The sequence below is a fragment of the Mauremys reevesii genome, linkage group 6 (assembly GCF_016161935.1).
Source record: "Mauremys reevesii isolate NIE-2019 linkage group 6, ASM1616193v1, whole genome shotgun sequence".
NCBI lineage: Eukaryota > Metazoa > Chordata > Testudines > Geoemydidae > Mauremys > Mauremys reevesii.
Window position 1 is genome coordinate 3971986 of NC_052628.1, and position 15930 is coordinate 3987915.

A 15930-nucleotide genomic window follows, 5' to 3' on the forward strand; every position below is an offset into this window, starting at 1 on the left:
GTTTTCTGAGTTGTGCTTTCTGCAAAGGTATCAGTATTCGCTGAGGCTGGGAGAGAAGCTCAGGGCAGTCAGGAGTGGGGAGAGGAGCCAGTGCAGCTAATGCACCCCTTGCCACGCTGCACAAGCCAAACGCCTCGCTCTTTGCCCCGAAGGAGCATGGGAGCAGGTGGACTGGTGTAGTGGGTGGGAGCAGTGAGAATGGGCTGGGGGAGCAGGTGGAGCAGAGACACACACAGAGAGGGACTAGGTACAGTGACCGAGGGAGCTATAAACCCTCAGGGCATAAACTGACCATTAGCTACTGCAGCTTAGGAGAAAACTTCCCCCGTGGGCAGATTGTCCCATCGTCGGCTGTCTGAAGCAGCTAGGGCTGGCCACGATCAGAGACAGGATTCCAGGCTAGATGGGCCTCCGGTCTGATCCATCCTGGCAGCTCCGAAGTCCCTGTAGGCAGCGTGAGCCGGCAGAGACACGCTGGCGAGACCTTACAGCGGGACGAGGAGGAGCCATCCCATGCCTCAGCTGCCATAGGCACGTGGCCCAGTGCAAAAGGATCCTCTCCCTGGGGAGGTGAAGAGCAGTACATTCCGGGTTGGGCACGGGGAGGCCAGCCAGAGGTTACTCATCAGAAAGGGCTTGGACTCTGATAGGGCCGCCTGGGTGACTCCCCCTGTGCATCCAGGTGACACGAAGGGTGTGTCTACACTGCAGTAGGCACCCACGACTGGCCCAGGCCAGCGGCCTCAGGCTCGCGGGGCTCGGGCTAAGAGGCTGTTTAAATGCAGTGTTAGACATTCAGGGTCAGGCTGCAGCCCGAGCTCTGGGACCTTCCCGTCTGGCAGGGTCCTAGAGCCAACCCCAGCCCGAGTCAAATGGCATGGGCCAGCCGCAGACTGCCAGTTGCAGTGTAGACACACCCTAAAGTGCCAAGGAAAGGGGCGAGAGCTTCCCTCCTGTGCGGGCCGGGCAGGGCCTTGACTCTCATGGCTTCCATGCAGGAGTCAGGAACCGCTGGTTGTTGACTGGGAAACACCGTGAAGCAAGCAAGCAACGGCACAGGCTGGCCGTGCCGAGCGCAAACCCGCCTGAACCCTGTGGGTGGGAACTCGGTATGGCTAGCCTGTGCCACTGCCCGTGCTCCCGTGGCTACACTACTGTTCTTAGTGCACTCGCTCCCTGAGAGCGAGCACGAGCGTGTCTGTGCAAGCTGGTAGTCACACCCCAAGCTCCTAGACGTAGCCTATGACTGTGTTCCAGGCCCTCAGGCATCCTGTCAGGCCGAGCGTCGTGCGAGGAAACTCCTCCTCCCTGCTCCCCCCATGGTAAAACAGACCAAAAGCATCATGTCTGGGCAGAACAATCAGTCATTTATGATCCATAGGTACTGGAACTGGGGGTGCTGCTGCACCCCCCGGCTTGAAGTGGTTTCCATTATATACAGGGTTCACAGTTTGGTTCAATGGCTCTCAGCACCCCCACTATACAAATTGTTCCAAACCCCTGCATTTACCTCCACGTCTAGATGGCCAGGTTCGACAGGAGCAGGGAGGGGACCTAGGACCTACTCCGCCTGGGAGACGGGGGCTAGAAACGTGCAGTTTTGCTCCGTTTCCCAAAGGGAAAGGCAGCATTTGCCAGCAAAAATGCTGGGACGTGTCATCCTCTATCGACTCCTCACATGCCAGCCGAGCATAACAAACCGTGGTATTTACCGGTGACTCTAGCCTGGCCTTAGAGAGGCAGCATGTGGGGGCCATTTGCCAGTGGGGCACCAGCATCCACAAGCCGCTACCCTCGTCTGGCGGTTTGGTGTCCCAGCTGTGAAGCAAGCCCAGCTCTCAACGCATATCTGACCTGTGATGGGTCCCCCTCGGGGGGCCACCTGGAACTGGGGTACCACTGAGCCCCCCTGACCCACCAGCCTGGGCTCCCTTTATGCTGTACTGCTGTGACCAGCCTGCCAAGCCCTCTCCCAGGCTCCAGCACACATACAGATAGGCAGTGGTGAGCTCCAGCCGGTTCGCAGCGGTTTGCGCAAACTGGTTGTTAATTTAGAAGCCTTTTTAGAACCGGTTGTTCCAGGACAACCAGGTTCTAAAAAGTTTTTAAATTTAACAAAGCTCGGGCAGCTGTCCGCCCGGCCCCCAGCCCCAGCCCACCTCCCCCTCTCCCCTGAACGCTCCGCCCTCCTTCTCCTCCCCCTCCCCTGCTTCCCGCGGATCAGATGTTCGCGGGAAGCCTGAAACGAGGAGCAGGCAGGTAAGCCGGGCGGGGCGGATGGCGCGCGTGGCCCAGTCCAGCTCCATTTGAGCGGCTCCCCCTGGCCCCGGCCAAGCTCCCCAGCCCGGTCCCGGCCAAGCACCCCCGGCTCGGTCTGGTCCCGGCTGAGCGGCTCCAACCCGGCCCAGCTCGGGACCCGCGGCACCGGCCCCGGTGCCGGCCCGGGGAGTCGGGCCCGCGCTCGGCCCGATGCCAGCCAAGCTCGGCCCGGTGCCCGGCCCGGGCAGTCGCGCCCCCCGGCTCCGGCCCCGCTGCCTGCCGAGCGGCACGGCCCCGGTGCCGGCCCGGGGAGTCGGGCCCCGCGGCTCCGGCCTCGATGCCAGCCAAGCGGCGCGGCCCCGGTGCCGGCCCGGGGAGTCGGGCCCTGCGGCTCCGGCCCGATGCCAAGCAGCTCGGCCCGGTGCCGCCCGGGAGTCGGGCCCTGCGGCTCGGCGAGCGGCTCGACCCGGTGCCGGCGGGAGTCGGGCCCTGCGGTTCCGGCTGAGCGGCTCGGCCCCGGTGCCGGCCCGGGGAGTTGGGCCCCGCGGTTCTGGCCGAGCGGTGCCTTCTCTGATCCAGCCGGGCTCGGGGAGCTGGGCCCCACGGCGCCGGTCGTGGTCCTGGCGGAGTGGACCCGGTCCCGGCCCCAGGCAGTGTGGTAAGGGGGCAGGGAGGGAGTGGGTTGTGGGGGGTGGGATAGGGTTCAGGGTGGTCAGAGGGCAGGGAACAGGGTGAATGAATGGGGGCAAGGGTCCCTGGGAGCAGTCAGGAAAGAGCAGGGTTGGATGAGGTGGTGGGGGGCACTCAGGGACAGAGAGAAGGGGTGGTTGGATGGGGTAGGGGTCCTGGGGAGCCATCGAGAATGAGAGGAGGGGTTGGGTGGGGCGACAAGGGGCAGTCAGGGGACAGGGAAGGGGGGGATGGGTCAGGGGTCCAGGGGGGGTGTCAAGGAACATGAGGGGTTGGATGGGGCATGACCCCCCCCCGGGGGGGAGGAGGGAACTGGTTGTTAATATTTTGGCAGCTCATCACTGCAGGTAGGGACGCACCCAGCTGCAGTACATGTAGACGCTGTGATCAGCTCTGCATGGGGAGGTTCAGCTAAGGAGCTACCCAGCTGCTCAAGTGCACACCCCCCTCTGGAGTAGAAACCCAAAATTAGACCGTCTTGTGCTGCACAGAGATCTGTACAGCGTCAGCTTATGAAATTCGCCCCCTCCCACAAAGTGGAGACGGATGTGCAACAGCTTTCTGCTCCGAGTTATGACTCCCACGCACTGGTTTGTGATAAAGCAAAAACAAGTTTATTAACTACAAAAGAGAGATTTTAAGTGATCATAAGGGACAGCAAACAGATCAAAGCAGGTTACCTAACAAACAAACAAAACACACAAAATAAGTTTAATATACTAAAGAGATTGTAGATGAGTAGCAAATTCTTACCTTAAATGATGATTCAAGCAGGCTGCAGATTCTTAAGGGGCCAGCTGCACTTGCTTACAGCTAAAATCCCCAGGTGTTCCTTTCACGGGCTAAAAATCCCTTTAGCCTGGGTCCAGCACTTCCCCCAGTTCAGTCTCCGTTCCTTCGGTGTTTCCAAGAGTCTCTTTGGGTGGGAAGTCAGTGAAGAGCATATGGTGGAGAACCCTTTGTCTCAAAGCTTGGTTGCCATGCCAGTCACTAGAAGAACACTGATATTCCAAGATGGAGACCAGCACCAGTGACCTGGTCTCTGGTCCCTGTAGTGTCACAGCTGCCATGAGGCTGTTTGTAGCATCCTCAGGAAGGCCCCCAGGTCAGAAATAAGCTTCTTCTAAGGCTTATTGTTCTCCCTAATGGTTCATTAATTTGAATGGGCCCTTCCCAGCCTGCCATCTAGACTGACAGTCGTTTGCCTAGTGGGCGTTCCCCAGGTGTAAACACATTTGTAATACAGATACATAGACAATATTCCTAGCTTCAGACACAAAAATGAAACATGCATACAAATAGGATAATTCTATTCAGTAAATCATAACTTTTCCAATGATATCTCGCATGACCTATCTTGCATAAAATACATCCGAATTATGCCATAATCATATCATCATAATATCACGGCGAAGAATATGGGGTGCAGTGTCACGTGACCACCACCCCCCATCCTGATAGGCACTATTTGGGCCCCTGAGTGGCCTTCTCACTAGAAGCCAAGCACTGCCTGGGCTGTGGAGAAGTGATCCCTGCAGGCCACGGTTGGGGTGAGGAGTGAGCCTGGAGGAAGGTTGCTTGGCCTCTGCCCATAGGACACTTTGTCCTTTGCATATACTGGGGACTGCCAGAGCCTTTCACCAGTACAAATGTCACTCTGACAGAGAAGAGACTCTCGCACTGTCATTCACGTTTGCTGTATGTGGGGGAGGGGGAGTGAACAGCTCCTCTCTGAATCCTGACTTGTGTTTTAACAGCTTTAAAGCAGCCTGACAGATGGTATTTGCATTCTTCATGCAAAAGAGGGGAGGGGGAAAAAACCCAACAGCACCTCACCTCCGCCGCGATTTTCCTGATGGGAGCCTTGGGCAAGTTATCAAAAGAAAATACACGGCATTAAAAATGTAACATCCTGCTGGTGCTAATTATTCCGCACATCAAAAGCAATTCAAGGCAAACGCGACTCCAAGCGCGGAGTGCAGGCCACCAACCTCAGGGAGGGAAAGACATTTTCGGCTCATTCGGATGTGATAACATGCTCAAATGCAATCCCGGCACTCGAAAGGGCAGGCGGTCCCTGACCCCTTCGACCCAAAAGGAAACCAGAGCATTCTGCAGAACGGCATGCAGGTTATACGCCAGGGAGACTTCACCGCCCCCCACAAAACGCAGCCACCTCTCGGATGGCAGCCCGGCCACGCTGAACAGCAATGTAGAGTGTGAGGACAGAGAGAAGCAAAATGGCCTTGGAGTCAAGGCACTGGACTGGATTCGAAAGATACAGGTTCAGTTCCTGACTCTGCCACAAGCCCCCTCTGTGGTCTTAGGCAAAGCACTTAATCTCCCTGTTTCCCAGCCGTAGAGTGGGGTTAATGATACTTCCTTACTTCCAAGGGGCTTTGTGAGGACCCAGTATTAATGCCTGTGAGGTGCTCACATGCTACACAGATAGGTCTGTAACAACCTACCCAGCAGGTCAGTTCCATTTAAACTACTGAGGTAGGCAGAATTAAAAGACCTAGACTGGAATTTGGCAAGCCATGGAGTTTAATGAAAAATGCCCTGGGATACTTAATGATCTTAAGTGATCGGTTTTACAGCTCAGGTGAAAGGCGGCGGCTCGGACAGCATAGTGTGCTCCTGCAGCACCTTGCTTTTACTCGGAGAAGTCCTCCTTTCCGCAACTGAAGGGGCCGGACTGCTTCATTTCTGAGATCCGACAAGCTGAGGTCAAGTTTGTCTGACTGGGGCAGGGAGTTCACACAGCATGGCAATCTTGGAAATGAAAACATGGGAAGGAAATTTACTTGGCCGGTCCAATGCGGCCCGTGCTGCTCTTAGAACTGCCGGGCCAGCAACAATTGGTAATTAGATCTTTTTTTGCCGAGGATTATTTATTTGGTGAATTTTCCCCTTTTTTCTGCCAGTGAATTATCCATGAAGGGATTTTGATTCTTTTTGTAATGAATTGGGTCAGCATTTTAAACGAGGTGCTGCACGTTTTTTATGAACTCCTCACGGCCTATGCACTGTTTGTGAGCTAAGTGATTCATTTACCACTTCCACTCTTCTCTGCTCTACTCATTTCTTATTCCTGGCATGAAGTGGGTTACCTGAGCCAGGTGGTATTGTTATGCGCTCTGGCTGGATGACTGACATTTTTCAAAGGAGCGAAAGCAAAGACATCAAATGAGAGACTCGGTGTACCTCTATCAACATGACAAAGTCTTTGCAAAAATCACGGAACCCCTGTTTGATATCTGCTGGTTTGAGTGCTAGCAAGAATGCCCCTGGTCAGTTAGAAAGGTCAATCTTTTCTACAGCCTAAATGGTTACCATGTGGTTCGTATGTCCCATAGGGTTCAATCCAGCCCATCCCTATGGAGAACAATGCAAGCTTGTCCCCTATAATACAATTTTTATTGTTTTGTATAATCTAATTATAAAAGATCTAAGTGGTAGGGATTCCCGCTTGTTCTCCCAGCGTAATTAACTGCTATAGTTATACCAGTATCACTTCCTTTGGGGACACGCTTATTCCAGTATAAAAGTGGCTTTTTTCTGTCTTAAACCACTTCCCAAGCGACATTATCTTATACTAGAATAAGAGTGTCCTCATAGGGTTATACCAGTAGAACTATCTCAGTTTAAATTTATACTTTACCTTATACCAGTATAACTTTCTTGTGTAGGCAGGTCCTTCATTTCACCATCACTCTACATTGCTTTCCATGCTTTCTTTTTTTCTTTTTTTACTGCTTGCAAATCGGTCATGGGCCGAGGTGGATTCCTCTTAGCAGATCAGTTGGTTGATTTAATGCAGGGGTTCTCAAACTGAGGGTTGGGACCCCTCGGGGGGTCATGAGATAATTACATGGGGGGGGATCGCGAGCTGTCAACCTCCACCCTAAACCCCGCTTTGCCTCCAGCATTTATAATGGTGTTAAATATATAAAAAAATGTTTTTAATTTATTAGGAGGGTCGCACTCAGAGGCTTGTGATGTGAAAGGGTTCGCCAGTAAAAAAGTTTGAGAACCACCGATTTAATGCCTTTTGTTCTTCATACATCAGTTGCTGCAGGTCTCCCAGTCATTTCTGTTGCTCTTTGCTAAACTCCCTTCAGCGTGTCAATATCTTTTTGCCAATGGGGTGCCCAGAACTGAACCCCTGTCCTGTCTGTCTGTCTGTCTGGGCCCCCTCACTATAGTATTTGAGCACTAGATAGCAAATCTCCTCATTGAAATCCCAAGAGCAGCTCTAACCCAGTTACAAAGCTGGAGAATGTCTATAGCATGACAGGAAGCAGTGATGCTATAGACTTTACACTTGATCTGAAGCTGGCATCGGTTAGACTTTCAAAGGTGGCCCCCCTCTTGCCCTTTACTGCTGTCTTCCAGGATGTTCCAAACTTCTGTAGATTCCCCAGTGCTAGTTAATAGGTTCCTCCTCCGTGGTGGTGCAGAGGGAAACAAGGTGTTCAAGACTGGCTGCCTTGCACGTTGGAATCTCGCTGGGAAGTTATTACTTGATTGGAGATGAAGGATTTCTTCCTGAACAGTCCGTCAGACAAACCAGCTGGTATAGTCCAGAGAAGCTATAACAGTGACACCGATGTATACATAGCTGCAAATGTACACAGCACTTTTCAGCACTAAATTAAGCCATTTTTCCTGCTCCAAAGAGCAGGGGCGGCTCTAGCCATTTCGCCGCCCCAAGCACGGCGGCACACCGCGGGGAGGGCTCTGCCAGTCGCCGGTCCCGCGGCTCCGGTGGACCCTCCGCAGGGACGCCTGCGGGAGGTCCACCGGAGCCGCCTGCCGCCCTCCCGGCGACCGGCAGAGCGCCCCCCGCGGCGTGCCGCCCCAAGCATGTGCTTGGCGTACTGGGGCCTGGAGCCGCCCTTGCCAAAGAGCATCCACCCTAAGATGGACAAAACAAACAAAGGTAGTTATGCTAGCTGCAGTTCATAGGATCCGGCATTGCCCTAGCCCTGGTCCCACTGAAAACAAAGGTAAAACTCCCACTAGCTGAATAATTTCTTCTCACTGAACCATGTTTCACTGAGACAAGGGTGCAAACATTCTTTGAAACTAGCTGGCTCCTCACTGCACAATCAGAATGAACGTAGGTTCTTGGCTTAGTGAGGTGACACAAAGGCACCTGGATAACCAGAGCTGGGAAGTCTCAGTGAGCTGAGGATCTGAGGTGAGGATATTCTTCAGTTTGGCCACAAGCTGCGAGGCTCAAAGCAGAAACCACTGGGTGAGGTTCTGTGACCTGTGCAATACAGGATGATCACGATGGTCCTTTCTGACCTGAAAATCTGTGATGAGAACGTGGCGGAGTTTTTCACAGTTTTCACGCCATTTTGCAGATTGAGGATGCCGTTGTGCTTCACACAAATCCTGAGAACATGACTCCATTTTTAAGCAATCCTTATTCGGGCAAAACTGCCACTGATTCGGGGAAAACTGAACAAGGACCTCAGGGTTGGGAGCACTGTTTTCTAAACACGCTGGCGAGCCGTTTGCAGACTCTCTGACCAGGACTGAGTCTGCTGCTGCTCACAGCCAGAAGATTCTCTCCCAGAAATCTCAGCTGTCCTCCCGCCAGCCTCCATTTTGAACGGGAAAAAAGTTTAGTTGAAAGAGCTGTTCCCCATGCGAATAGCTCGTAACCAAATCTCTGACAAAATGGATGGATTTGTTCCACCCACTGATACTATTTTGGTATTTGTTCTTATGCTGGGACTCTCTTTCCATCCCTGGTGCAGCTTCACTGACGTCATGGGGCCATAGTCTGCCCTCAGTTATACTGGCGTAAACCCAAGGGGTCACGTATCCGGCTGTCAGCCCGTCTGCAGCACATGTGCCCCGATCTTCACCCCAGTATCCGAGTACTTCCCCGTCTATTTGATGAAGTTACTCTGGCTTTACAAATGACAGCAGGATTTGGCTTGGAGTGTGACACCGGCAGAGAGTTCGGCCCTGCGTGTTTGGGCCCTTAGCGAACACAGCAAAGGAGAAACACCTGCAAAGTGAATGGATGTAAGTTGGAGGGTTTGAAAGTTTCCTCTGTCGCAATATCTCACATTCACCCAGCCCAGCGCCTTTTATCCCCAAGGCTCCTCGTAGACTTGACGTTAAGCTGGATTTTGGAATCATCTGCATTCGTTCAGCTACACAGATTTTTTGTTTTGCAAACCAAATCCACAAAATCCACAGAGCCAGCGCTGGATTTATACTTTTCCGTATGTGTTTGGACTCAAAGGCCCTTTTAATGGAAGCCGATGTCCACCCCAAGCCCCGGGATTCAAAGCAAGAGCAGGAATTACACAGCCATCTGGAGTAGCTCAGGACTGCACAGACTCGACAAATCCTCCCCCTGCTGCTTGTTGATAAAAGACAAAGCCACCAGAGGAAAATCTGGCCTGATAATAATTGTCCGCCCTCCCCCCGGCTGGCCTGCTACCAAATGGGGTGATTGTGCCTCGAAAGTGACCCCAAAAAGCTCATTCATTTGCACACGTCACCTGGCTACAAACCACGCCCCCCCCCCGGGATAAAACCTTATAAGGAAAGTCATGTGGGAGTCGAGGATGCTCAGCACCTGGCAGCATCGTCAAGCCCGTAGGTTCGCGTCTCTCCAGCTGTTGGCCAGACAGGCCAAGCACACTGTATAACCCCCCCCCACACACACACCCCCGAACCTGACACAATGCAACCAGTGGCGTGCTGAACAGAGAGATCCGGGGAGTGCAGGAGGTGCCCCTGCTGGGATCGGTCAGTCATTCTCCCAGGCATGTGCACATCTGCCTCCTGACCTCATCTTTTCCTCTCCCTGACTGACTCCCCCTTCGCGGCTCGTAGGCAGGACGGCAGCAGCGAGGTTCCAGGCGAGGCGAGGGAGGTGGCGGGTTGAGGCAGGGCGCTCCATCCAGGAGAGAGGGGGTGGGGACGCTGGTGAGAGAAGTGGCTGAACGGGTGTCGAAGCTGGCAATGCGGAGGGAGCGCCATCAAAGGAGACGAGGCCTGAGACGTAGGCTGGGCCTGAGCGATGTGGGGCGTGGAAAGCTGGAACCAGAAGTTTAAGAGGCAGCCAGTGAACTGACACAGCGGCAGACAAGAGGGTGAAACGACGGGAGAGGGAGGTTATGGCTCAAGGATACAGGTTCAGGATCCCCCGCCATCCTCTCTGCATCGAATGCCCTCCCCATCCCTGCTCGCTCAGGCACCAGCGTCCAGCGCTCGAGGCACTCCTTCGCACTCACTCCTCCACTGGGCCTGCTGGACGGGAACTCGCCATGCAAAGAATAACCAGCCCCCCAGTTCTTCCTTCCCCTGGTTTCCCCAGGGCATCCTGCCTTCGCAGCTATGTCGCAAGCACCTCGGGGAAGGGGCTGTCTCTGTGTCGTGTCCAGGACAGCGCCAAGCACATTGCCAGGGCCCAGCAGATAACAACAACAATCACAGTACAGAAGTTGGTCATTAACTGGCCAGGTATCTGTTGCTGCTGCTGTCCCTCTGGCAAGCAGTAGCAGATTTCTGGGCCTTGCGGGATGGTTTGATGAGGAGTCTGGGTAATTTCTTAGTGTAACTTCATTTATTTACACTATATTCACCAGTCCTGGAACAGAGGTGGTCACAAACGGCCCACAGGCAACCCCTTCTTCCAGGAATCTCAGCCCAGTGCTCAGTGCCCTGGAGTAGCTCTCCCCCCCAAGAACTGATTCTAGTTGGAGAGCAGAGACCAAACTCCCTTGCTGCTGGCTACAGCTCCCACCCAAAAGCAACCCCATCACAAAACTAACAAGCAGCAGCATGTCTTCAGAGACTGAACAGCACTTGAATGCTCAGAAAAAGAACTTGTAAGACTGCGTATAACAGCGCTGCCTGGATCAGATCAGCTAAAGAACATGATCTATTGCCCTTGTGAGTCCTTTGGCCACCCACCTTTGTGTGTGATTGTACCATTGTCCACAGGAATCGCCATCGGCCAAAGTCCCGTGGTAGGAAGCGGAGGAGTAACCGTTGGAGGCATCCGTGAAGAGGAAGCCAGGGCACGCTAGTTACAAACCTAGGCTCATCCTGCCCAAACTGTCCGGCAGCAGCCAGGGCTATGGCGGTGGATTCCTCCAGAGGCTGCTGGAGACGAGACCGGGAGACAGACACGTTACACTCCACTTGAGTTTTATTCAAAAGCCTCGAGGATTCTCGTGGGTCCTCTGCCCCTCTGGCGGAGTGCTGCCTGGCCAAGAACGACCCCAAAAGCCCCATCCTCCCTCATGCTAAACTTCCCGCTCCCTGGCGTTACGTGGGCGAGGGGCTCCCTCTCCAATTGCAGGCTAGGGAGGCACTGGACTGCCGGCTAGCGGGTTCGTGAGTGCGGCGTAGATGGAGCAGAAAGGGAGATCCCCTCCCAAGCCTGAACCCCAATTCTGCATGGGGTTGGAGGGAGCCCATCACCTCAGCAGCTCCGCTGGGACCGTGGGGCTCAGAGGGCGTAGCTGCATGACGCCCGCTGTTCATCAGATGCCCGCAAAGAGACCAGCCCTCAGAGAGAGGGTCTGGGCAGAGAGGCTGAGGAGGCTCTGGTTGAACAGAGTCCCCTCCGCCAGGTGTCCCTCCACTGCTGAGTCCCATCTTGTGAATCCTAGTCACTGATCGTGACCTGGCCAGTCGGTTGCCGTGGAGATGATTGTCCAGGGGGTGTATTCGGAGTGGTGGTGGAAGTCATGTCATCTGCAGATACTGAAGGCCAGATGGCCATTATTGGCCCGACCTCTTGCGTACCACAGGCCAGGAAGCCGTCTCCAAAATGGGTGTGATGATACTTCTTGCACAGGCTTGCTCCCTGCGACTGAGGCAAAGCCCGGTGGAGTCAGAGGCCATCTTTGTACTGGCATCAGTGGGCTCTGGGCCAGTCGCCACTCACCCTGAGACGATAGAATTGCTCTCCCGTTGTGAAAGTGCGTTATGGAACTGCCTCCCACCCTGCTCCATCTCCATGCAGCTGTGGAGGGCTGGTGCCTGTTTGCGATGCTGGAGTGAGGGAAAGAGATCATGTAGCCCATTGAATTGTTCTAGCATCACTACTCTTGAGTTGAGAGCAGGACCGCAGGGATTTGCTCACCTGTTTGGTTTGGAAAGGCCCACACTGATGCACAGACAGGAGCATACAGCTGCTCAGTCAGGGTTTGTTTTGCAATCTGGCTGTGTCCGGCTGCCAGGTTCTGGGGCATATCTGTCTAACCAACTCCCCAGGAGAGTATTAGCCTGAATGGGGAGACATAACACACAGCTAGGTCAGGCACACTGCAAACTCTGGGCTTCTCACCTGTTCAATAATTAACACGCTGTTAATTACCACAGAACATAGGGAGCAGGTTAAAAACAAACAAAAGGAAGTATTTCTTCATACAATGCACAGTCAACCTGTGGAACTCCTTGCCAGAGGATGCTGTGAAGGCCAAGACCATAACAGGGTTCAAAAAAGAACTAGATAAATTAATAGAGGGTGCGTCCATCAGTGGCTGTTAGCCAGGATGAGCAGGAATGGTGTCCCTAGCCTCTGTTTGCCAGAAGCTGGGGATGGGTGACAGGGGATGGATCCCTGTTCTGTTCATTCCCTCTGGGGTACCTGGCATTGGCCACTGTCAGCAGACAGGTACTGAGCTAGATGGACCTTTGGTCTGACCCAGCAGGGCCATTCTTACGTTCTTATGTTATGTTCTTAACACACTAATGCTCTCGCCCTGACCTTGGCCTTTCATAGACTTGCTAAAGCAAATGAAAAGTTTTAGAAGTTGGGAGTTCAGTTCAACAATGCTTGGCGGGACACCACCCATCCCCAAGAAGAAAATGGCCCGTCTAGAAGTATAATAATGACTGATTTGCTATCGATACCCTAATACATCTGCAGCTTTAAAAGCACTTTACAAACCTCATCTAATTACTCCTTACTCAAAAAGCCTTTGAAGTAGGTGAGCAAATATTCCAGTACCCCAAGCTAGAGTCAAAGGGGAAGAGGCTGAAAGTTGGGGGAAGAAGGTAAAACATTGGACTTGTGTTCTGGGGAAGCATGAAGAATCAGTAACCGGTCTGGGTTGAATCCTGATGTTCTCAGTCCTTATGGAGCCTAAATCTTCATCGAAGTCAATGCACCAAATTCTGAGGCCTTTACTCAATTCTTACTCAGGCCAAACTCCCATTGAAGTCAGCTTTGAGTAACGAGCACCAACTTTGGCCTTTTGATTTCATAGGAACATAGGATGTCAGACTGGAAGGGACCTCCTGGGTCATCCCCTTGAAAGTAATGATTTGGCGTCAGGATTGAACAGGCTTAGAAGTGTACCATACAAGTGTCTATAACTCATTAGCAGTCACCTCATCTCACCGAGTCCTCAAGTACAATGTCTGTCTGTCTATCTACCTATCACCCATGTGCATCTATCTGTCTGTCTGGCCCTCCTCGCTGTAGAACCTGTTGCTTCTAATCTGTACCGGAATAAGCATCTGCTATTCCACATATTTACTGTATGCTTCATAAAACATATTGCGACATATCCACAAAGTATAAGGCAGAATCTAGAAGCTACATGGCCATGTTGCACAGCTAGCTGATATTTTGTGAGTGGCAAAATGTACCCATGGGAGGAAGCTACCTGCGGTGTGTTTGTACCTGGAGTAGAGCTAACCCAACCCTGTATTGTGAAATAGCATGAGAATGGACTAAGAGTATAAGGTGTAAAAAGACCTTTCTGTATTATTCCAGTAAAACCGGACCCTCCAGAGAACGTGGTGGCCAAGCCAGTATCCAACAACCCCCGGAGGCTCGAAGTGAGGTGGCAGAACCCTTCCTCTTGGCCTGACCCCGAGTCCTTCCCGCTCAAATTCTTCTTGCGGTATCGCCCCCTCATCCTTGACCAGTGGCAACATGTGAGTGACCTCTCAATCGCCTTCACTGAGGGCCAGGTGTGGGGGGGGAGGGGAAGGCTGTGGGGTTGTTGTGTTGTAGAGGCCCGAGCCTGCAGCCCTTCCTTACCGGCTGTGAAGTCAGTGGAGTTGAGGGAGGCAGTAAATGCCTCCGAATGGGCCTATGGCTTGGGAAGGACTTTGGACAGGAGGTGCTCGGGAACGAGAAGGGGCTTTATTGCTGCGAAGGCGATGTTACCGCCTGGTAACCAGCTTGCACAAAACGCACATTTGATTCTTTCCTTTATGACAAGCCAACGCAACCAAGGCCTTTTAAGTCCCATTCCTCCTTCAAACCACTCCCCCACTCTGCACTCTAATACGAGGCCAGTATCTATTTTCCATACATATGTTCTACATAAAACTTGCCCGCCGAGATGTAAGAGACATTTGAAGTGTAAATGTCACTGCATTTAAATGCGCTCTGCCATGTTAGATTCCAAACCGGAGATAAAAAAATATCTTGTGCCACAACACGCTGCACTGTCAGGGACACAGCCTTTGCTTTGATGTTATCGTAGTTTTACTTTTATTTCTTGTTTCTTTTTTTAAAAAAAAGAATGTTGTCAGTGAGGTTTTTAGGACAGAAGTCCACTGTTCGCTAGAAGAACAGGGATAGCCCAGGTAACGGCATTTGAGTGGTTTCAGAGTAGCAGCCGTGTTAGTCCGTATCCGAACAGGAGTACTTGTGGCACCTTAGAGACTAACAAATTTATTTGAGCATATCCATTCAACCTTTGTCTTCTCTTCTGAGACTGGCTGATTATAATCCCAGTTCGGGCGATGTTTGGTGGTGGGCTGTGTGATGGGGAGATTATTAGCTCACCGGCAAATGGAGCAGGACCAACAGCTTGCTGGTAGACATGGATCTCAGATATGTTTGTAGAGCTGGGCCGTCTTTCTTTGTCAGATGGGTTTTTTGGATGAAAAAAGATCTTCTGAAGGCAGAGAAAATTTCTGTGTCAGTTTTTTGGGTCCTTAGATGTTTTCTTATTTTTTGACCAGGCGAAAATGTGTAGTTTTGTTCCCAGTTGAAATTTTTGTTTGTTTTTTTGAAAACCAATAAATTCTTGGTTTCTGGGGTTAGGGGGGCGGGATTTTTGTCCCCTTTTCTTTCTCTTTACTCTGCCCATTTTTCCACTGGAAAGCAGGGGGGTAAAGAGGGGAGGGGTGTCTAACAAATAAAACCTAAAAATAAAAATATTTTTGTTTACGTTTTTGAACATTTTCATAAACAAAAAAAAATTACGTTTGAAATGCAAAATTTGGTTTCACATGGTCGAAAATCAGAAGACTCCAGGGGAAGTTTAAACAAAACAATTGGAGAAAAGGCTTTTCTGACCAGCTCTGCCCTTTTGGCTCATTGCAGGAATTACAGGAGCAATCAGATGCTTTACATCTATTACTGTATTGTTTTGGGATGGGAGTAGCCTGCCTGTCCACACAGGTGACTGCAACAATCCTGCTGCCTGCAGCTCCTTGGGCCAGGGTGGCTATGTCTGTCTCACTATGAGCTCTCAGGATAGGCCGGCCCACTCGGTCTGATTGTGTGCCTGCGTGCCGGTCATTGTATGCTGCACCCAAAGAGAAAAGGGGTCTTGGCAGTTTTCCAGCCTCCTGGAGTCTGTTAAGTATGATTGGTGGCATTTGAAACTATGTTAAGAATGGAAGGATGGTCCTATGGCTAGGGATGCTAGTCTCAGACATGGAAAACTGGTTCAAGTCCCTGCTCCGGCACCAACTTCCCGTGTGACATTGGGCAAGTCACTTAACCTCTCTGTGTGCCGCAGTGGGGATAAGCACACTTTGTACTTCACATTGGGGCCATGAGGCTAAACGCATTAGAGACTGTATGGTGCTCCAATACCAAGGTGAGGGGGACCATCTCAATACGTTAGATGTAGGGTGACGAGATGAGAGGAAGAAAATATCAGGAAACATTGCGGGGGGTCGCCGGCAGAGCAAAAAAAAAGCGGAGTGCCATCAGCAGAGCAAAAAAAAAAAAAA

The 15930-nt window shown here is 52.2% G+C and overlaps 1 protein-coding gene across 7 annotated transcripts in view; it reads left to right on the plus strand.

The window, feature by feature from the left end:
- Positions 1-15930, plus strand: part of CNTFR (ciliary neurotrophic factor receptor) — a 414593-nt gene that overhangs the window by 359483 nt on the left and 39180 nt on the right. For all 7 annotated transcript variants that reach the window (XM_039545262.1, XM_039545268.1, XM_039545264.1 and 4 more), the window contains one exon: positions 13724-13887. In XM_039545262.1, the coding sequence (XP_039401196.1) occupies positions 13724-13887 (164 nt within the window). The remainder of the gene's footprint in view (positions 1-13723; positions 13888-15930) is intronic.